The 23,825-nt window shown below is 35.9% G+C and overlaps 1 protein-coding gene across 10 annotated transcripts in view; it reads right to left on the bottom strand.

Annotated features, from left to right (window-relative positions):
* The window catches only part of SOX6 (SRY-box transcription factor 6), a 375,115-nt gene that overhangs the window by 207,190 nt on the left and 144,100 nt on the right, over positions 1 to 23,825 (bottom strand). For all 10 annotated transcript variants that reach the window (XM_080344873.1, XM_080344876.1, XM_080344872.1 and 7 more), the window contains one exon: positions 12,908 to 13,118. In XM_080344873.1, the coding sequence (XP_080200999.1) occupies positions 12,908 to 13,118 (211 nt within the window). The remainder of the gene's footprint in view (positions 1 to 12,907; positions 13,119 to 23,825) is intronic.

Below are 23,825 nucleotides of genomic sequence, written 5' to 3'. Positions count from 1 at the left end.
AAAAAATAAAAACAAACCAGGAAAAGCAAGCATGAGGGATGGATTAAATATCTGGATATCATGACAGTAACAGCAGCAGTTATCTAGGTACTGGGGACTTCTAAAAACTGACATAAATTCAGTGGCCCTGGAAGTTACAAAAGAATATTCATTACTTAGGCAAAGCCTAAATGTCATCTTTGTTAGCCTCCACCACCGAGTGTTGTTGCCATGGGCACAAGAGCTGAGGTGGTTATGAAGGGTAATAGACAAAGAGGAAAAAACCAAGGGAAAGTATAACTAAAAACAACTACAGAGCCATTTTGAGACATTTATATTTGCACCGGCAGCCAATAAACACAATAAATAAATCCAACCTAATTTACAATTTTAATATCCCTCCACACAAACACAATAATAAAATAGTTCTCTGATGTCAACTAGGAAAATCTAATTAAATAATGTAAAATGACCAAAAATAGAAACAAAATTTAAAATTGCACCAGTGAAAGCCACAACTTGCTGCAATTCTCAGACAATAATCATATTGTTCAAACTTATGTGCCATAGGGTTGTTCAACAGTTTTTGTTTCCTTGTTTGCTTTCAGAAACCAACTTAGAGTTTTGTTCTTAAGAATATCTTTGCACTGTTGGGAGCAGGAAGGAGACTGCCTAATAGTAGTGGAAATTTATCATAATCCATTATTTAAAATATTCTGCTCTGGACAGCAAGGACTTAGTAATATTTAAAAGCAGCCAGCAAGCAGTGGAAACTCTGGTATCTTTTGTAACAGTTCACATGTCAAACTGGCAAAGTGCCCACAGTGTACGGCAGAAAAATCTATTTAATGTCTGCCCCACAAGGCGACATGAGGCTTGATTGGCAGAAAGCAGAGAGTGGCTTTTGATCATGTGTCCTAACAAGCAGTTCCAGCTCCTGTCTCTTCGGCTGAACGGCTCCACATTACCTATTCAAACAGAAGTGACAGGCCACTGCACTACTCTTTGGCTCTAGTCTCACGCAGTGGGAGCTATGCTGGAGACAGAGCCACTGATTAAATATATCACTTTTTCAAGACAAGCAGGTTGTCTGAATCAAAGTTGGACAGAATAGACTCAACATTATTAAAAGAGGATATAAAACTGGAGTTGAGTGATGTTAGGCCAGTTTGTACAGCCTCAGGGATTCACAGACTGACAAGGGGAATAAGGAACAGCAGAACTCATAAAGCAGGGTCAGAAATTAGCTGTGACACCTTGGCCATTTTCCCATCACGTCAGGGCCACTGTGTTTCAAATCCTGTAGTGTCTTTTTTGGCCTTTTTTTAAATGATTTTGTGTGCACGGAGAGGGAGGGAGAACATACAAATCACTAACCACTGAACATTGCAAATTGCAGTTTTATAATAAAAGATAAAATATTAGCCACATTTTGCCACCTAATATACAGTGTTCTCTAATTAGATTGGGGCTTTTTCCTTATATTCTCATCAGCCAAATTATTGTCATCAAATAATTTGTTGATACAGCATTAGTTACTATTGCCCTAAGGAATAACTGAAAGCTGGTGAAAATCACTGAATAGAGATGCTTATTACATTGCCTTGTTCCTTCATTAACAAATTAGTTTGATTTTTGAGGTTGTATGTCTGGCCACTCTCTGTTGTGTTATCTGATACACAGACACAGAAAGGCAATAGACACGATACGTTACCTAGTCATTATACGAGGGAAACAACAGATACACTGAAACTTGGAGGAACCAATCCTCCAACTAAATTTTAATTTCAAGTATAACTGCAGATACAACCAAACCTATTAATGAAGCTGCAACAACCTCATTTAAACAGCTAAAACCCAAAACCAGTCCACAGAGGAAACAGAAACTGAAGCAAAGGAAGCTTATTTTACTTAGTGATGCATTTGCATACCAAATCGATAAAATTACTTCTGAGCTATTCAAAGTTCTGTAAAAAAATGTTAAAATCATGACACAAAATCTAGACAGACTTTTTTCAGAACTACTCCTGCAGTAATTTCATTGAAATTAATAGTCACCTCAGGAATAAACTCGGTTCAATATTTATTTTTCACTGTGGCAAGTTCTTCTGACATTTTAACAAACCTCTACCCGATGTGTTAGTTTTTGTTTCACTGTAAATATTTAAAAGTAATCTACTTGTTACATATTTAAGATATGATAAGGACTGCTAAGACCTCTATTGAGAACCAGAGCTGTTTTAAACATTGGAAATGCAGGTAAATTTGAAGACAGAGTAGAAAGAGCAGAGTGCTGTCCTCATGCATATCCCCTAACACGTAGAGCAGAGCTGTAAATGCAAACAGAATTCAGTCTTAAGGTGGTGTTAGACTAACAAGAAATTCACTACGGAGCTCTCAGTGTTTTTGGTGCCAGTGCAGGCTCTCCAGACTGTGTTCAGAGTTCCTCCAGATGAGTGAAAGAGTCTGCTCACTTCAACATTTTCAAACAAATCAGACAGAAGAGTATTCAAGATGGGTTTTTTTAGGTTCAGTGAAGATCATGATTCACCGTAGAAGGTGATGTCACATCAAGTTCTTTAAGAAATGTGAGCAGGCAGCAGTGCATTATAGTTTCATGCTGAAATACAGCAAATGGTTATGTAAAGCATTAAGTAAAACAGTTAACAAAAAGGAAGATGAAAATAAACAGGCATTCATACGTAGGGCACTCTGCCCAGGAACTCTGGCCACCTATGTAAGTAAAACTAAAAATACATTATGATTAATAAAAGAAAACAGCTATTAGATACATTCCAAAATGCTAGGCTGTAGAACAAGACATTTTGGCACAGCTTTACTTATTGGCAGCCCATGTGAAAGACCAACCCAAGACTGCAGCAGAGTGGCTGCTGCTGGTCAGGACGGAGCAATGCTAACAGGAGATGTTTGCACAGTACTTGCCCTCACAACTATATTTAACAAGGGCTATTGCACTCTTTTTTGAAAATCACAATCTAAACTCTACAGAAACACCACAACTTCTTTATGTGATAAAAGTAATAAAGAACAGGGGGGATTTTGACACGTTAGCAACTATTACCTCTTGCTTCATTTTGGAGATAAACACGTCAATGAGTAAATAAGGAAGAAGCGTGGCTACTAATGGAAATTAGAAGGATTCCTGACAATGCAAAATACACTAATGAAGCACAGAAACATGTAGTTCAGAATACTGAATTATGTTTTGTTCCTGGTTTTCACTTTGCCCTCATCAGCTATGCACTGGGAAGCAAGAGCACACACACAGGGCTAAAACTCAAATTATTCAGATGAATAGGACTCAGAAAGGGCTTGTGCGTACTACCGTTGAAGTTCATGACAAAGCCCTTCTTGGCTTTAAATGTATCAGATCAGTCCCACGGTGCAGAACTAGAGGCCTTAAAATAAACCATATTTGAGACCACACCTGGGGTGCTGTGTCCAGTTCTGGGCTTCCCAGTACAAGGCAGACATGGGAATACTGGAAAGAGTCCAGCAGTGGGACACAAGACAACCGAGTAGAGCATCTCTCATACAAAGCGGGGCTGAGAGAGCCATGACTGTTTAGCCTGGTAAAGAGGAGGCTCCAGGGGATAATATATAAATATCTGACAGTGGGAGTAAAGAAGACAGACCCACACTCTTCTCAGTGGTGCCCAGAGACAGGCCTGGTGCCAAAGGACACAAATGGAACAACAGGAAATTCCCTTGAAACATGAGAAAAACCTTCGTTATTGCGAGGATGATCAAACACGGAACAGGTTATGGAGTTTCCAGCCTTGGAGATACTCAAAAAACGATGGGACACAGGCCTGAGCAACCTATTCTGGGCAATACTGCTCTGAGCAGGTGGGTTGGATGAGATGATCGCAAGCGATGCCATCCCACCTCAGCCATTCTGGGATTCTCTGGCTCTATGAAACCGACAGCAAACTGAGTGCAGGAGAACACAGACAGATTGTCACTGAAGTAAACACAGTAAGGCTCTTTCTTGTGTTGGCTTATATACTTGAAAGAATAAAGTTGCTTTTCATTATGACATCCTAAATTTTATGATACTGAACAGAGCGGTTCTTTGTAAAATGGATAAATTAAAAATTCAATTTCCTCCTTCAGATCATAAAACACTCTAGGAGATTTCCAAATTCTTTAAGCTCAAATTCTACCCACTACAAATTTCAGGGAAAATAAAAATGTCTAAAAAATACTTTATAAAGTAGTATTCTAAATAGAAAAAATGAACTATATTTTTTCCCTAATTCTTATTTGTATTTAATAATACACAAAAGTAATACTGATGTTGAATGTATTTAGTCTCCTTAACGTAATATTTATTTGGGGTTAATTAGCATGGCTGAAGACTAATCTTAATAATTGTTTGTTGTTTCCACCGGAGGCAGGTTTTCCTTCACAAAAGAAGTGGCATCTTGGAGTTTCAGACTCAGACACCGACGGTGAGAGTAGCTGCTCTCTCCGTTAGAAAAACAAGGCAGCCCAAAGCTCCCACAGCCAGGCAGCGAATGGCTCCTTCTCTCTTGTGGCAACCAAATAAAGTTGTCAAAATTATTTTTAAGTAATGATAAGGTATCTAAACCAAATACTATCTAGAAAAATAAGGAATATATCAGCATTTAAAATGTATACGCTGCTGAGCATTTTTACTGTCATTTCTTTAAGAAAAGCAGATCTAATTAGCTGTACCTCTAAAGTGCGTACCTAGCATTTTTATTATGTATTATAACATTTTGCTTAGAGTTGACATTTTTATTCTGACAAGCACTGTCTGGAGAGCTCTCAATAAATAATACATTTACAGTTTTCAGTAAATAAGCACTGGACACAAATCGTTATCCTTACTTACAGCTGCCCCTCTCTAATAGTGCTTTTACAAGTAAGGTGACTATTCAGTCTAATGCAATACTCTCAGTGCTGGAAAGATATTTTCATTCATTACCCTAGTCACAAGCACTTAAAGCACTTTTAGGCCCCGTTGCAAAACAGCAGGAAGGGCAAAGCAAATAAGACCAACTAAAACTAAAGTTCATCACCAAAGAAATCTGAGGTCATTCACCCTACAGAACTTGGAAAATACAATGGCATACAAGATCGGCCTCATTCAAGCCTATCTTTCCCTCGTATTTTTATATTGACAGCAATTTTAGGAAGGAAACAATTGCAGTCTAGTCCCTATTATTAACCTGATGACTACAAAATGTATTTCGATCTGATCTAATCATCACGTTGTTTATGTCACAGTACATCAGAAACCAACAAAGTCTGAGTTTGCTTTTCTGCTACCAACTGAAGCAACTCTCCATATTTTTACAGCTATTTACTCACATTCTTTAGCACAGAGACCAGTGTCTGTTTTATCCATTCACAGTGAACTTGCATTTCTTACTGCTGTAAGTAAAAAGCTGTTGTTTTAGACATGCTTTTTTAAAATGAAGAATATTTTCATAAAACCAATAACATACAAATAGTGTAAAGGTAGCAGATGTTATACTACGTCTAAAAAGAAGACAAAAATGTAGAGGAGCGTAGTGCAGACAATTATATCAAATGGAAGCATGTAGACAATCTATCACACAATAAAAAATAAATTAAATTGTATCCAGCAGTGGACAATATCAGAATTGAGATGTACAGTGGGATTAAAGGAGAAGATGAGATGACCCGGAAAGGTAAGACATTGGAAAACATTAGTCACTGGGGAGGAACTGGTTGGAATGCTCAGCAGATGTTGGCTTGGTGAAGCCTGTTTCAGTTTTATCTGTCCCTGCCTACAGCTCAAGTTCAGAGACAATGAGGAAAAGCTGAAAGCTCACTTGTTCTGATGACAAGGATTTTACTAATCTCAAATACACAGGGCTGAATAAAAACATTTGAGATGCAAGCATCTCAAAATGGTGAAAGTAAATATCTATCCAAAAATATTTTAAAGAGTTATAGCTAGAAGGAATGTCCCAGTCTTCAGAATTGAGACCTGAATTTCAGACTCTCCCCACATGAGGATCCAAGTTACGATCAACTCTGTTTATTAACAAAAGTAACAATTTTGTAGAGATGCAGAGGTACAAAGCTTCAACAAGAAAACCTGCACTGGGAAAAAGAACCTCCAGAAAAGCATAAGCTCCATAAAATTCCACAGATCCTACATCTAGGTAACTGCCTGATAGTAACCAAGGTGTATTTTCACCTGACAGGTCCTCTTGTGGCTATTTCTGTTCAACTTCCAGCAGATCTTATTATGAAAACTGCTACCATCATACTTACTGCATTGTTGTTGATAATCCTTAATTAGAGCTCAGAACTGAAGGAACATGAAAACCTTTTAGCAAAAAAGATGGTCTCCACAATCTATTGACTTATTCATATAGATCTCGTTCTTCATGATACCTTTGTAAAAGCCTGTACTGTTCCCCATTTCTGTGCCGTGAACAAACTTCAGAATAAAGAAAACTGAGGGGAAACTTTCAAATGGAGCATGAGACATACTGAGAAATGATGAAGAGTTACTACACTGTAATCCACATAGGACCTGTGAGTATTGACTAGATGCTCAAATTTTACAACACTGGACAAGATTGTAGTGCAGACAGCCAGATTATAAATGCAAACATAAGATGGAAAGATGACAACATGTGCCAGTTTCCTAAATAGAAATTGTGGGATAGCATTTAATCCAGAAACATATATTGCATTCCAAAATCCAAAACATATATTGCATTCTAAGTGTCATTAAAACAAGTTCATTACAGTTATTATATTTGTGCTTCAGACAAGAATGAATTTTTGATAGAAAAATCAACTACATTAGATATAAAGAAACTAGGCCGCATCTTCTTCTAGTTACCAAGAAAATAACCCTAGAAACCACTTGCTTTGTGGTAACGTTCCTAAAAAGTCCTAAATTACTTTAATTGAACACATTAAGACATAAGAATTCACCGTACGTTTCAACGAGTGAACTACTAGAAATGTTACGATCTAGAAAATTTCTCTAAATAGAAGAATATATTTTTCTAAAGCAGTAACAAATTGCAAGAAAAAAGGAGTGACCATGTGATTTTACTGAGATCACTGGATGAAAGAGATACAGTGAGTTGTGTTTAATTATATAGTAAAGAGGTAGGTCATTCAAGAAGGTTTAGGAAAATGCATCTCATATCTCTCCTCTAATTTGATCTGAGTCATCTATTTACTGTGTGGACTTTTGGGCTTTTGTGTTTTTATTTTGGAAGCATGTTTGGAGTTCAGCAGAAAAATTCCTCAGCCTAGACACTGCCATATACAGCTTCTAACAAAAAGCAAGCAAAAAATACCTATTAAATTAACTATACACATAACTGATTTTGAATTTGCTTATCAAAAACCATTTTTAAGAAGAAGAAAAGGGAAACACAATGAGAGCTGTACCTAGCAGATGCGGCATGGTTTTTCAAAGATGGTGAAAGGATTTTGAAATAGGTGGGTTTTTTTACAAAGAGCTTGTGTCTAGCTGAGAGGAACCCCAGTTACCATTTACAAATTCTATAGCTGTCACAAAAGATAAAACAGTAATACTAAGTAATTTTTAACAATTAGTTTTGATAATCCTAATACTAAATCTCAGAAACATTTTTAAAGCCTCTTTCAAGAGAATACCTTTCTCTTTCAAGAGAATACCATATCTATAGCCATCAAAAAAAATGTAGAATGAAGAACAGAGATCCATAAAAGCCAGGTGTCTTCGGACAACCAGGGATCATGCCTTCATCAGCAAAAAGTGTGGGTACAGAGCACACCACAAGATAGATAACTTCCATTACATTTCAGTAAAACTTCTGAAAAACATTCAGAAATATTCCTTGACCACAGATGATCAGTAGTTCACTTCTAGACCTGACCCACAAAAGAGAACTCTTAACATGTAAGGTCCTCAAAGGTTGTGCTTAAAACTATACCAGAAAAAAAGTGTATATGCCTCAACTCTGTTTGTTCTCAGCTGTGGGCAGCTAAAAACAAATAATACAAAACTAAAACTCTACAGTCATTCAGTCATTGAATACAATATAGTACATACAGATTTGCTTAAAAAAAAAAAAAAAAAAAAAAAAAAAAGACAACAACAAAAACTGCATAAAATTACAACCAAAATGGTTTACCAGAGTCCGGTTATAAAACACAGCATGTGAAAGCTTAAGTTTCTTTATTTCCCAGTGAAGTCAACACTTGTGTGTGCCATAGTTCAGTGTACTGTCCTTACCAGCATGAAAGAAAATCTTATAGGGGAAGAGTTAATCTATTTTAAGGCAATATAAAAGAAAGCCTTCAATTATTATTAACTAATGAAGCTGAAGAAAAAAAAAAACAACAAAATATAAAATCAGAAAAACTAGCACTACCCAGTAGTGTAGTAAGATTTTCCCTATTGCACATAAAATGAATAATACATGTGTATCCTTAATTTTTAATTTAGATATCTTTAGACATATTACATATCACTATGAGTTACATATATCCACCCATAGAGAGAGAGTACAAACAGGTGCACATGACAGAGAATAGATGGAAATTTATGAATATACTACTCTTTATATAGATGTTCATTATTCCAACATGCATACATAAAAATCTTTGATCTCTGAATGTTCAACTATGGTCTTCAAGGAGGAAACAAGAATGGGAAGCAGTTTATAAAAAGCTTGTGCTAGATTTCTGAACTGTGCTTGGCTGAAAAATGATACTGTATACATCGCTCAGAATCAAGGTCAAAAGTGAATTAGGAATCCAGGACCTAAGTAATGAGGGCTTAGCACTTAGCAGAAATGGCATGCCCAGTTTCCAGCTCAGAAGTGCCAGCTGACCTGCCAACCTAGCATTCCAGATCTGAAAGGGGGAAATCTGCTCTCCTAGCTACAGACAAGATGCGTGCTACTAATTATTGCTCCTAGAGGCTTATGATGAAGTACAGTAGAATAGTTGTCTGGAAGCCAATTCTCAGCCTAGAATTCAGGAGGCCCAGGCGATGTAAATCTGTCTCACAAAAAAGTAATGTAAGCAATAATCTGGAATAAAGGTCTTTTACTAGAGGGGGATAGAAAGGGAAAGAAGCAGTCTGATACTACCTAACACAAACACTTCATTTGAGCTGTAAAGAGATTTAATACTTGATTGTACTAGAGGATACTTCCACAGGAAAAAAAAAAACCCAGCCAGTAAAACAATACTTCTGCTCACAGAAAAACTAAGAAGATGAATATATTAAAGTTATCCAAGAAGCCCTAGAGTCTAGAGTTGTTGATTATATTAGACACCTGTTCATTTCTGACCTCTTCTGTCTTATGAGAACACATGTCAGCAAAGTCTTTACATACTCAAATTGACTCTAAATATTTGTAGCATTCTTTGTTTCCCGCCCTCCCCAGTTACAATTTTCTCATCAATTTTCTCATTTCCAAAACATTACAAATTAAGACACAGGAATGCTTCAATGTGCAAAGTATGCAAATATTCGACCACGAAGTAAAAAAATGTTTATCCTGCAAAGCTGGTGATGTTTTTCAAACTACAAATAATACTAAAAACTTATCTAAGATATAATCAGTCCTGCATGAGGTGCGCATGTTCTCGGTATTATACACAAGACATGACACTGGCTGAAGTATTATTATTAAAGAGAGATTAAAACAGCTGTACATTATGCTGAAGCACTCACTCTTTCCTTTACAAACAGACGGTCCTGGATTACAAGCAGCACTTGACCATTTAAATCACTACAACAACCAGATTTAACCAGCTGGGCCATATTCTCTTAGGCAATGCCTGTTGACCTCCTCAGTCACAGCTGCTCAGATGAAATTCTCATTAGACAACTTATTTTCAGAAGCCAAAGGACTCTGATTAAATACATCTATTTAGGCACGATAAAGTAATTCAGTATATATTTCTTTCCAAATATTACGAGGTACAATGGAGACTACAAGTAGCATACACAAGCATAACAGACACCTAAGGTATACCACAAAATATTTAAGTATTTGACACCAGCAACTCATATTACTCAAATCCAGAACTTACAGATGGACTAGTAAGTTACTATAATAGCATTAAAAGAGACTTCTTGTACTCACAGACTTGCAGCAGATGACTGCAATTCTTGGGTTTTTTATTCAACTTCTAACTCTACAATTAACTTGACCTATGACTGTGCGTTAGCCCAGTTCCCACAGCTATTTCAACAACCATGGAGCTCCTCCCCATAAAAGTTGCTAACATGTACTATTAATTTATTTGAAGGAGTCATGCAATATTTCAAGCCCCACAGATTTTACACAGTAGAATACAGCATAAATACATGTCTTTTCCCCATTACATTCATTAGAGCTATTATATTATTCTGTCTATTTGTTCCCAAAATCAGCAGGTGTTTTTCACTTTGGGGAAGCAATTTTGTGACAGATCAGGACTTACTACACTCAACAGCATTGACTGCATACCATTTTAAGAACTCCACAGAAAAATATTTTAAATGTCAGATGTTAAAGAGCATCATGTATGGTACATGTGTGATTAGGCTATTAATTAGGTTGTTTATAAGAAACTATAAGATAGCAAAACATTTTCACAATCTCTGATCTAATTTCTCCAACTGACTCCGCACTGAGTCAGTTGCAGCACCCATAGTCACAACAAAGATCAGAGTCTTAAAATAGTAATTATTTTTAAGTGTTATTTTATTCAAATCAAACAATTATGGAGAGTTTACTTCTTTTTAATTCAGAGAAACCTCTGAATACTGAAATATCTGTTCAAACCTATCATAAGAATTTTGGTGCTTCTAGTCTACCCAGAAGTTCAAAACCATTTAACTTCCTAAATGTAACATCCTAAAGAATTTCTAGTCTATTAATGATTTTTCTGTGTTAGTCATATATGGTAGCAGTCAGATGTTCATTAATTATTTTCTGTAAAGTGGAAGAGACCTTTATTTCTACAGAAAATGCTGGATGGATTGAAAAGAACTTAACATGAAGATACAGTCAATTACCTTTGAACTTACAGGCAGACTTTGGAATAGCTTTCCAGTATAACATGATTCATAAAAGGTTAGATTATTTTATAGACCAGAAATGACCTTCATTTCTCAGCTGGTGAGAACACATAGCATGGAAGGCTCAGACTCAGTGAGAGGGATCTCTCTGCTGTGCACATACTTCTCTTAAATCAACTAGTGTATACTAATACAGAAGAATTGCAGAAAGCTGTCGAGAATTCATCCAAAAATAAGCTATGAAATGCTTGAATCGTTACAGGAAGATACTGTGCTTAAACTTTTTGATGCACATTTTTATTAGCACACCATTCAGTATACTCCTGGAAAATTCTTATTTCTGGTGTCACTATAACCAACAGCAACTTGCATACTCCCGCAGCAAAATATGAGCCAAGACCTTTGATTAGCATGGAGTGTCGAACGACTGTTACTGACTGTAAAAAAACAACTTTGCCAAAGTAACATTTAAAATAGTTTTCCTAGTCTAACCACCAAATCTAAGAAAGCAATTTTTAAAAGAGTGATCTTTACAGCTGAAAACAGACAGATGGTAGTAAAGAATCTGGGACATTCTCTCTTTAGAGATGTTTCACCAGCTTCAGAAAGGACACCTATAGAACACATTCATCTATGTGCTGGCATTTCATAATTATACTAAGAAATCTGAAAGCCTGCTTCCATTCCTACATGATTTTATTCCATATTTAAAAATATTATTTTATCAGCACCAGTCTTAATTGAAATCTACGTTGCTATATGGAGCCGAGGGATCCTAATGTTCAGTGTCTGAAGTGCACTGTGAACGTACCATGAAACTGAGGAGGCAAAATCATTCTGAACTCATTCATATTTCAAAGAAAAAATAAATCACAAAGTTCTACTGCCTTGTAGTTCTACTATGACACAAATATTGTTCCTGGGTTATTTTGAATGCCAGAAAACAACACTCGTAAAATAATGAGCAGAATCTACACAGATGCCCCCCTCCTCTTTATCTATTTCAAAGCCTCCTGGTCCCACATCTTCCCTGGTTCAAACTCAAGTATAAGCACATAGACTAGAAGGTATTGTTGCAGAAGCAACCAGGATTTAACTCTACTTGACCTGAGCAAAGACTTTCCTGGTGCACTCTGACCACGTGCACAAATATACTGATAAACTCATTCTCCAAATCTGTTTAGTCCCTGTCAAGGCCAAAAATCTTAGCAAAGGCGATGCGAATCTCTGAATAAGGACTGAATACATAAACTGTGTTAGAGCTCAAAGATCTGTCCTCTTTTTTACCCCTCTATTTTAACACTTGTAACAATATCTAAGCAAACTGTAAACAAATTATTTCTTTAGCCACATTTCTAGATATACTGGGCAGATAGGTACTCTTTACACTTACAACCTTTTCCCACTCTTCTAGCCTCAGATGCTGGGTCGGTCGTTAACGTGGTGAAAGATGATAATTTCCAAGGCAAAACAAACCAGCTCATGTTTTATTCATTCGAATTGTTTAAAACAAATACTTATCTTTTAAAATAAAAGAACAAATACCACTGAAGAATATCCCTCACAACTCTACAACCAGTTCAGAATTCATCATAACCTTTAAAGTAAGAGTTGAGTTTTCACCTAAATCAACATTCTTGCTTTGACTCACAAACAACCAACACAATTTAGAAAGTTTAGAAACTGTCATATTTGGCTAAAATCTCTAATGAATTTCAAACTACCACTGCCATAGTAAACTGTGAACAACTTTATCCTAGTCTTTGCCAATTACTCAATTTTCTGGCGCTTGATAACCAATACATTCTTTATGCCATAAAAATTGTAGGGTTTGGGGCTGGGGGAACTGGATCAGTCTTATCCAAAACATACCTTCTTGCTCAGTCCTGGTCATTTCTTCTAGTTTCTTCTGCTTCAGTGTGTCCACCACATCTGCAAGGCTTCCTTTGCGGCGTTCTGGCGTTCCAAAATTAACACTGGTCATTAGCTCACTGCGGTCACGACCTCCTTCGTCGGGCTTGTTTGGTGAGGTAGAGGTATTTCGGAAGGAATATAGGGAACATAACTTATTACTCTCTGACTCCTGCAAAGAAACAATACAATATGAAAACATAGGCTATTCTCTTACGTCAAAAGGATCTCAAACAGGTGAAAGTTGAAAGCACTATTAATTAGTCTGTAATACTAACAAGTCTATACATATCCTGCAGTCTCTAAAATGAGCATTATGCATTGAATTTCTCAGTTTCAGTGCTTGACAAAGGCTCTTTATTACTTGAGGCCAGTCGTCTCCATGCTTCTAATGGTCATACTTCATGCCTGAGGTACTCCTCATCAAGGATTTTCCTTGTCAGAAGCAAGCCACTTCAACACTTTTTCAAAGAATGTGTTAAGCTTTTACAGTTTTCCTTAGTTTCTTAAATAAGGGCAATATATGTAGCACTGAGAGAGAAAATACAGGCAACAATAAATTATCAGTGGATAGAACATCAGGTATCAGAAAACAACATAACTTAAAAACTAGAAAAATATTTAGGCCAATAATGACTGTGGATCAAGGAATCTACATCACAGTTAAACAAAGCTTACTGTTTTTCTCTACCCGTGCTCATTCACTGCTCTTTAAATTAAACCCTTTTCTTAAAGAATAAAGGTTATAACGCTTCTAATATAAAAAAGGAAAAAATATTTTCCAAACTAACACAAACAAGAATGAACAAGGAAACAAGGCTAAGGCAGAACAAGTCATGTATGCTGATATGTAGGTATTGAGACTACACATCTCAGAGAAAGTGTTATATAGTCAAACACACAGAAAGAGAAGTAAAAATGCTTCATCACCTTGTCAATAGATAACAGACATATTTGAGCAATAAGTTGGTTTTTTTTAAAAAAAGGTATCAAGAAGCAACAAGTAATGTCAATTCTCCTAAGTTTTGTGATATCACCCATCATCTCCTTCATGAACTTCCATGGCTCAGACTCCTCATTCTCCCAACCACAGATGCAATATTTGCTGCATCCCTTCTTTCACTCTTTCAGGTAAAAAGAGGACAAATTCTTCAGTTTGCCCTCAAAAACTCAACCATGGGAATATCTCACACACTTCCTTTTCCAAAATTATTATTTTATTATAATTTTAATAATACTATGAGTGCTAAAAAATGGGAGTAAAAAAAAAATAGAGTTTTTTGTTTGTGGTATGCCCAGAAATGTCAGCATGTATATCAGATGCCATAAAACAGATTTTTTTATACATTAAAGAGCAATAACAATAGTGTCAATATATTGAATAATTAAGAGATGAATTAATAGTTTTTCAAAGATCATTCTCCCAATACATAGTGTTCCCCAGAAACAATAATATTCCTACTATTCTATGAGCTGAAAATACCCATTATAAAGAACCAAATAAACTCGTATTGGGAAACGTTCCAGGAGAAACAAGGTCTGAAGAAAGATGTACTAGAGAATAGTAACCATCAGGACCATCAGACATAAATCTTTGCTTCAGTCTTGAAAGGATTAAGTAGCTGTGCAATGTAACAGAAGGAGCAACACTAAAAATGAGCAGGTGTGGTTGTGGATTGCATAGAAGGTGGTGCTGACAAATTGTCACAGAATCACAGCAGTTTATGATCAAGACAGCACCACTATTGCCACTGGAGAAGGAAGAACCGTTTGCTAGTGATGTTGAAAACTTATTTATTCACTAAGGAAACTAGAAGAAAACGCTATTGCATCTCAGCACTGGCAGCACCCTTGTCAACGCAGGAGGAATGGCAGAGGTTTTATAAGCACACACAGAAAGAGAGGTTACATGGAACAAAAACTTTACCTTCATTTTTTCATCTATCAAACATTAAAGAATCTTTCATTCCACCCATTTGTATTGATTAAAGAATCAAACATCACAAAGGATAACAATAGCTTAGAGAGACCAGGTACAGAGCTGAATTTATTTAGTTGCCTTTAGAAAAGGAAGGCTTTCTGATCTTCAGTTGTTTCTGAACACTACTTTGCATTTTTCTTAAAATTTAGTCTAAGCTACAATGGAAATGAAAAAAAGCACCTTCTAATATTTTCCAAATTTTTAACTCGAATTTCTATAATACATTTACTCAATGAAGATAAAAACCTACTAATACTATAGCGTATATACTATAGTGTATAGTGTTTGTTAATACTAAATAACATGGCATTTTGACCTCTGAGGAATGCAGTATAAGAGCAACTTATTAATTTTAAAGGAGTTTGTTCTCAAGAAAACATCCTCTTCCAGTACATGAAGCTTGTCCATCAGGTTCAATGAACAGTTTTTCATGCTCTCAGCATGAACACTAAACCTATTGTTTAGACTGGAAACAAGAAGATAAGGCTAATCTGTGGAGCAAGCAGAAATGACTGAATGTTCTTCCTCCTGATAACCTGTCCTCTCCCCCATCTGGATGAACACATAGTCCAGCACAACTTTCCTTTGATGCTAATGAAAGACCATCCAAGTTCTGCCTTCGTTAGGCAGTACATCCACACTTCACTTTCATGCCCAATAGACTGCAGTGTCCATAACAAAGATGAGACAAGTTTGAACTCCATGCAAATTATGTACATTTATGGAATGGAGGCAGAATGGCAGCCTTTGCAGGAATGAGGACCTGTACAACTAATAGAGTGTTTTGTACTGGCAGTTTTGTGTATAATTAAAATACAGAATAAAAATAGAAGAATAAAAGGTATCCCTAGTATTTTTGGTCCTGTTTGGCCCTACAGCTATAGTATTGGAGTCACTAAACAGCTAACGCATTTGCAGTGTGTTATTTGAATTGGTACTCTGACAAGCTCAACAAGGATGACTTTCCAGGCCCCATCTTCTTCTGGAATCAGAAATGGTTAAAAAGAGTGGCTGAGGGTTCAGGAGGAGAACTGCACAAACTGAAAGGCATTCAAGGGATTAAATGGGTAAATGGAAAAACTGTAGACCAGTGCAGTGTAAATACCTTATCTAATAATAGCAGAACTCGGCTAGAAAAATCTAAATCAGCTGCATGTACAATAATCTACAAGCAACAAAACCCATTCCCATGCATTGTATGATTCTAGATAAATTTGTGAATCATCTACAAATCAAGTGTAGCTAAAATGAACCATTGAAAAGGCTTGAGAACAAATTTTATAGCTATGCAATTAGAATAGATATTTGCACTCCTATGTATCTGCTGTTGGCAGCTTTCTTTTTCATTCCAACCATATGAACAGGTGATACTGACCTCACATTCATGGCAAACTAGACAGATCAAAAAAAAAATGGGGCAAGGGAAGCATTTCTGTTATATTTTCTCTAGAAAGGTGTCTCAAATGTATTTGAAGGGAAGTTGTTACTGCAGTGTTCAGTTTGTTGAAAATCAAATAAAGGTTGCAAAAAATTTATGAAGGATTTTAATTCGTTTGGTGGACTTTATAAACTTCTGCGGACCAATGCATTTCACATTTGCATTCCAACATCTCATCCACTGCATGGCCAAAAGTGCAACTATCACAGACATCAGGTGCAGGTCTGGCTCTGAAAAATTCATTTGCATTGACATTCACAAGTGGCTTGCAGATACCTTCTTAATGTAACTGGAAATACAAACTTTAGGTACAGGTATAATCTGAAAAGAGACTAGTGGATAACGTGTGTTGTCTGAGAGAAGAGGTGTATGTATCATCTCCACAAGTTGTTTGTTGGTCCTCTTGCTTTAATGTATGAGACACTCTCATTAGAAAATCTGGAATGCAGAATGGAAAAGGACCACTCTGCTTCTCACCACGGAATAAGAAAATAAATCCATGGTTAGGAAAGGGGAACCTGGTTCTTTTGAAGAGGGGAGGATTCAATAATGAAAGAGACTCTGTCCTTGAGAAGCTTTATAAAGCCACCTTTTACAGAACGAGGAAGCCCCGCTTCATTTGACTGGAAGAGAAGAAAGAAAGGATACTATTAAAGGTATTTTTCATGCTTTTTCCAAGTGCATGGAAGAAGAGGTAAAGACAAGCAAAATGCCTAGCCAAGATCAACTTAAATGTTTTCATTTTGCAAAATACAGCTGCACTGATGAAAATTCTCCATGTAAGCCAAGTTTTCTCAGCATAACTGCTAATACTAAGAAAATGAGCAAAAGAATATGACTGATATGACTGTCCACTTAACATATTTCAACACTGTTTGGTGCCCAAATTCATCCAGTAGCTACATAATACACAAGACAACTACAACACAACCCTGAATTCTCAGGTTTAAAATTCATGTATTTCTGTAAAATGGCACTTTCAGTCTAAACTTGTAATAATATCTTCAGAACATGACAGTCCCTGTGAAAGGGCATTTTTCAATGTGTGCTCTTCTTACTGATTCCAGTGATATCCATGTAAGGAAGGGGGGGAAAGGAAAAGATCTTATAATAAGATAAATAGCAAACTTTTAGTCTATGGACCAAAGACTTACACGGAGCACGCTCCTTCATCTAACAGTGGTGAAATTCAGTCATAGTAAACCCTACACATTTTTAATCTTCACTGTATTGGAGTTAATTCAATTTCCAGTCGATAAATAAAACAATATTGACATATTAATCAAGTGTCAGCATATTTTACTTCCAATAACAATGGAGTGCTTAGAAAAGAAGAAACTTAAGGAAAAGCTATGTTTGTAAATTCTTTTAATTTCATTCTAACATAAAGTGTTAGGTAAAAGTATTGCTTAATACAGATAATAGCAAAATGGGTTTCTCCTCAATTTGCTCCAAAGTGATATCTGGTGCAGGTTGCTCAGCATCCCACCATACTTTTATTAGACTTATAAAACTATCCTCACACTTTCACACTACTACTGAATAATTGTAGAGCCGTTTATGCCTATACCAGAATACACAAGGGGATTGCACAGGGATTTTTGCCTTCCACAATGGTGGGATTTCCAGACTAGCCTGGAATCTGACTGCTTAAGGAACCACATGATGATTTTACACCTTAAGCTTTCTTCTTCGCCTTACTGTGTCAGATATAAAAATGTTCTTAGTTGAAGAGGCAGTTATCTGCCAAGATGACTAAATCAGAAAATCTTACTGCCCAGCAGCTGGAGAGAGGAACTCAGTCTGGACCACTGTTCCAGCTGCTTACTACTCATCAGGGACAGAACTGAGTCTATTTTTGAAATGCTGGTTTTTAATATCAAGGTAAATAAAGGGCATTTTTTCTGTGTACTTTTCCTTGCCATCCCATTAGCACAGACAAAATTTTATTACAGATCATTCAACTCACTGTGCTTAGTGTTTTGACAAAATGTCCCTATTATAACAGATTAAATACCTATACATAGCCATTAAAATTTAAGGATTAGATTTCAAAGTGAAGAAAATGGCAGAAAATAGATAAATGCACAAAAGACAGAAAACCATAAGTTAGCAAGGCATGAATACTAAATTACTATACACCGCTTACTCAGAGATAGGTAGCCCGTGCATGAAATCACACTTTTACTTATCCCTAAAATATCTACCTATCGCTCTACTCATATGTAAATGAGAAAACAACATTAAGATTTCCAGTGCAATATGGTAAAAGCTTTCCTAGGTCTATCCTTGGCCTTCCTCCTGTTAGAGGGGCAATGCACTTCTTTAACCACTCCTCAAGTTTGCTTTGGATATGTATGGTCGACCAACAGTGTGCTGAGCCTTATCAGCTCTTCAGGCTGCCTGGTGCAGACAATGCATGGCCTCTTGGCCATTCCTATTAGAGCTGCTGTGAATGGTTCAGGGATAGTTTTGCTAATGGCAGAAAAAACTCTGAATAATTACAAACAACGGCTTGATACAAATAAGGAGGGAGACACTTTGTCACTACATATATGGTACTTTCTTCACACTCCATAATTCCCTTAAAACTCTTGCACTGAGACAATATGTATAGGTACTTCAGCATGCCACTTACACTGAAAAAATGTTTTTCCAGCATATATATTCACTAGATTTCCCAAGTTACACTCATAAAATTCTTTAAAAAGAGACCTGCTTAGTTTCTGTACAAAGGAAAGAAAATCTTTATACTTTCTTAGATGTTCTAGTTGAAAGGGGATTGAACAAATAATAATTTTCCTGTTAGTGTAAAAATGTGTTTAGATTCTAACAGTTTAAGTAGCTCATTTTCCCATCAGTGATCCCGCTAGTTTTAACAGTATAAATGCAGGAGTACTGATGTAAGTGATGTAAATAAAGGTATTGAAAGTTGACCCAGTATTTTTCAGATCAGGAAGCTACTGATCATAGCAATATCTGCAAGCTGAATCACAATCCAACTTGTGTCAACTTTTATTAAGCCCTTTCACTTCCAAAATAGAGCAAACACACACAAAATGACAGTTCTATCAGTGAAAGATTGTAGGCTAAAAATGAGATTCAACAGTCTTGCTCCTTCCTCTGAATGGTCAAAGTACAATCTATGGGAGTTGCATTTGGGACCTGAAAAGCAACACCTTGGTTAAGGGACTCCACAGTCATGACTGGAGATCTGGATTGGGAGAGATCTCACTTTGGGATCCTTGTATGGGTTAAGGACAGCCAATATTCTGGTGAACTGGATTCTCTGGTCAGGAGCCTTAGAAGAGGGGAATGCATGAGGCTGTGGATTTTAATAAAGAGATGTCAAAGTTCCTTTATGTTATGTTTCATGTATGGAACAGAGATTCTCTCTCAAAGAGAGATACTCTCTGAATGTGAGAAAAAAGGAAAACTCAGGACTGAAACTGTGGGCTGTACAAAATCAGGGTCACAGTGTTAGTTAGCAATTTAAGAATAACTACTGTCAAGTTTGATTGAAAGTTGACGACTGCAAACCTACTCAATAGCCAGCTAGAAGATGCTTTCTGTAAGAGTTCAACTGAAATCACAGGATGAATGGCCAAGAAGTAGAAAGTAAATATTATTAACATAAAATGTGTCAGCTGAATTGCTTATTTCCATGTGGATGAGGCTTTTCTGTTATAAAGGGATATTTATCTGTCTCTGCATTGAATGGGACACATGTAAACACCCCAGGAAAGTTGGATATCCAGAGTGGTTTTGATTCCAAGTACTAGAGGCATGCTGGCACTTGGAACTAGTCTGGAGTTAACATATAATGAAAGCAAATGTTTACAAAATCATTTCCAATCACTACATTAAATATGGTTTCCCATGTTGAGGAATTTAATTAAATAGAAATAAGAGAAATTAAAAATCTAAGTGATCATTTTCAATTTTCATCCAATCAAAAAAAAAAAAAGTTTTATTAAGACAGATTTGTTTAAATCCAAGCCTTGAGAATGACTGCTATGAGCTTTTGAGAGAACATAATTTGTAAAGTCTCAGCAAATGATGCTAGTGGGAGGGCAAATGGCAAGTAATGGAATAAAACCTCAAGTCTTTAACTCAGCATTTACGCTGAATAAAACTTACATTTCACTGGCTGAATACAACCTGTAAAAGGCTTGTAATTTTGTATTTCACCTTTTATACACATCTAAAAACCTGAAGAAGAAACAATACTACAGTAAGCACTGGCTCTAACCCAAGAAATAATACACTAAATCGAGGTTGCGGGGGAAAAAAAAAGAGAGACTTAATAATCAGGTATACATGATATAAATATAGCCTTATGAGTAGGTCACTGTAAGACTAGATATCTGTTTGGAAGGAATATGCAGGGACTTTTTTGTTTGATGTAAAATATGAAAATATGACCACTTAATTGCAGCAACACCTTCATTCTCTGTTGTTGGAGAAAACCAAATGAATCTAGGTACACCAACTTTTGGATAGAGAGATTTCAGAAGGTTAGAATTTTTCAACTGTGACTTAAACCTTGTCTTTACAAATGAGCAAGTCTATGAAAAATGATGACAGGTACTTTGCTCCATTACAGAATAGAAAATCACCTCAAAACTGTTAAATTCAATGACCAATAATGTCTATATGGCAGTCAACTCACAAACGATACACATAAACTCATGTGTGCTTTTGTAAGAGTTAGATGCTAAGGATTTCCTTAACTAAGGAAATTACCAAATACCGTATGTCCTAACTCCCTGTGTTTATGTTTGGCAATAAATCACAATAATATTGAGACTTCATGCCCTGGACTTTGGTTAATGCCCTTATTAATGAGAAAGTAACAGAAGAACTATTTACAGAATTATTATTTAGATTTATATTTTCATCTAAACTGAAACTGAAGATGTATTGTGATCAGTTCCAGCTGATTATCACTGTTTACCTTTTTGGTAAATAAAGACACATATTTTGTGATGTATGCTTGTCAGAAGCTGCCAAACAAAACAAGGATTGTGTAGCTTGGATATTACGGATTGCTTTGTATATATCCAACTTCTTCCTATTAGATCGTCTTAGTTGTCCAACTTATAACTGGATCTATTGTAAATATCAAAATAAAATCTGTATTTATGCTTTTAGCAGTATCAAATGCACATCGAAGTCCTTCTCTGTATATAGTTACATGACATGTATTACATGTTTTATGTTTCCCTTTTAGCATTTGCAGAGGAATACACGCAGGAAACCATCCTGCTGCAGAGAGTACTTGTATTTCTTTAAGGTAAACACTGATGAAACATTTGGAAGATTGAAATAAAAACAAGACATTTATGAGACATAAAGGTATCACATAAAACTGTTGTGAATTACAATAACATTGGCTGAATCCCAGAGCAGATAATCCTTATAAACATCCAGGAATGCTGTAAACTGTATATGAATGTCAGTGATACAGTACATTAGGAGATTCATATTACACTTAGTGCTCCGTAAGTCTCAGTCACTGGATTTTTCATGGCCTCAAAGATTAAAATAAATACATGCAGTATCTCTCCTTTCTTCATGAAGACATTTTATGTACACAGTTTTATTATGCTGAACAAAGATACCAAAGTCTGTTTTTTCTTGAGCTGTCAAAGTACAAAAGAAATGCAAGAAGTCCTTGCACAGATGTAGTAAAGTGCTGGATTTTATCTTTTGGCAGGTGCTCAATATGCAGCCCACATAATCACATGTTAATGACTGGAGTGTGTTAATCAGCATGCATACCTGATTCCTTCTTGCCCAAGGAAAAAAATGTAACAATTTAGAGCGTGTTAATGCTTCTACTTTTGAAAAAATTCATGTCAATATACATAAGTGAATTAAAAACTTTTCAGAAATTGCTTTATAAAAAATAGTAAATGTTAAAATAAGAGAAAGAAATAAGATTACCACAGGTTTAGAAAACATAAACTATGGGGCTTTGGGGAAGAATTCAGGTGATGATTAATTCTATTTAAACACAGTTCACCCTAGAATATAGGGAAAGGTTTAAAATAAACAGTGCATTTGGGAAAAAAAAAAAAATTGTACAGCATCAAAATGAATAGAATTATAACAGGAATGCCAAAAAGAACAACTATTTGATTCTTCTTAAAATAAAGTCAATTTTGTATTTCACCGCCCCTAGTAGGCACATTATCCTGCATATTTTTAGGGAATTGTCATATTATTTTTAATATGAAATGTAAACATCTTTTATGCTAGAGCTAGTAAATCTAAGTCCTTGATCTTTCAAATCTTTAGACCTGTGCTTAACATTATAACTGCTCGTAGTCCTAATAAAGTCAAGTTAAGCACATACCCAAATGCTTTTTGAATCAAAACAACATGCTTGGGGGAAAACAAAACAAAAAAACCAACAGTCTATCTTTTCTGTAACAAATTTCTCAAAGAAGTCTATTTTATGGAAAAAAGTAAAATATCATATCATATCATTTGCTTTTTCATGCACCCTTTAGTTTCGGCCAAAACTTTGTACTCATGGAATTACATATGAAGGTGTTTATCTCTTTAGTTAGATAAAAATTCTGATGCACTACCTGGCACGCAGAAATAATGTCACAAGCATGGTAGAATTGCTTTCGATCGTCACAAAACTCAGATTTCTACTCGTAAGTAACAGCTGCATGAGCAATTTAGCAGAGACAGAATTGCCAGAGTTTAGGGCATTCATATTTGATGCATTTTATATGCTCATATCTAGCCTGTAAACGAATAAAAATAAAATTTTGAAACATGTAATTGTATCTATAACTTTTGAGAATTTGAAGCCATGAATTTATATAACAACAAATTCACAGTGTTTAGCATGTGTAAATGTTTTTAATGATCTTTACTAAAAACCTGAGTTTATTTTCCTTAAAGGGAAGAACTTTCAACAAGAGAAGTTAACAGCAGGGATGGGGGAGCGACAGGATTGTGCTTGTTTTATGTAGAGACAGTAAGCACTGAAACATTAAGGATACCACTTATTTCTGCCTCTCTGATGCCAGTAGTTTTGCTAAAGCTACGTAAAGTTAAATTTGATACTTTGCGATTTAAAATTATTTTAAAAGGTACAAATACGTGTGCCATTAAGACATCTTCACTTTTCCTGCTGTATATACAAACCTGCTATCAGCACCACTGAGACATACGTGCAGACACAGTGGAAAGGTAGCATGCCTTTCACTCTTTTGGCAAGAAGTCAACAAAAGACAGAGACTTGACATAATTATGAAATATATCTCAATGTTGCCATTTGATATAAAATCCAATGAGATACATTTCATTTCTAAATCCAGGCTGTCTCTGAACGATGTTACAAAATGTATGGGGAAACGTAGCATATATTTGAAAGTAATTAACTTGTATTTGTATATCTGTTTGTTTTTCCTCAGTCGCAGAGAAATAACACCCAT

The sequence above is a fragment of the Nesoenas mayeri genome (genome assembly GCF_963082525.1).
Source record: "Nesoenas mayeri genome assembly, chromosome: 5".
NCBI lineage: Eukaryota > Metazoa > Chordata > Aves > Columbiformes > Columbidae > Nesoenas > Nesoenas mayeri.
This window is presented reverse-complemented; position numbering and strand designations above follow the sequence as displayed.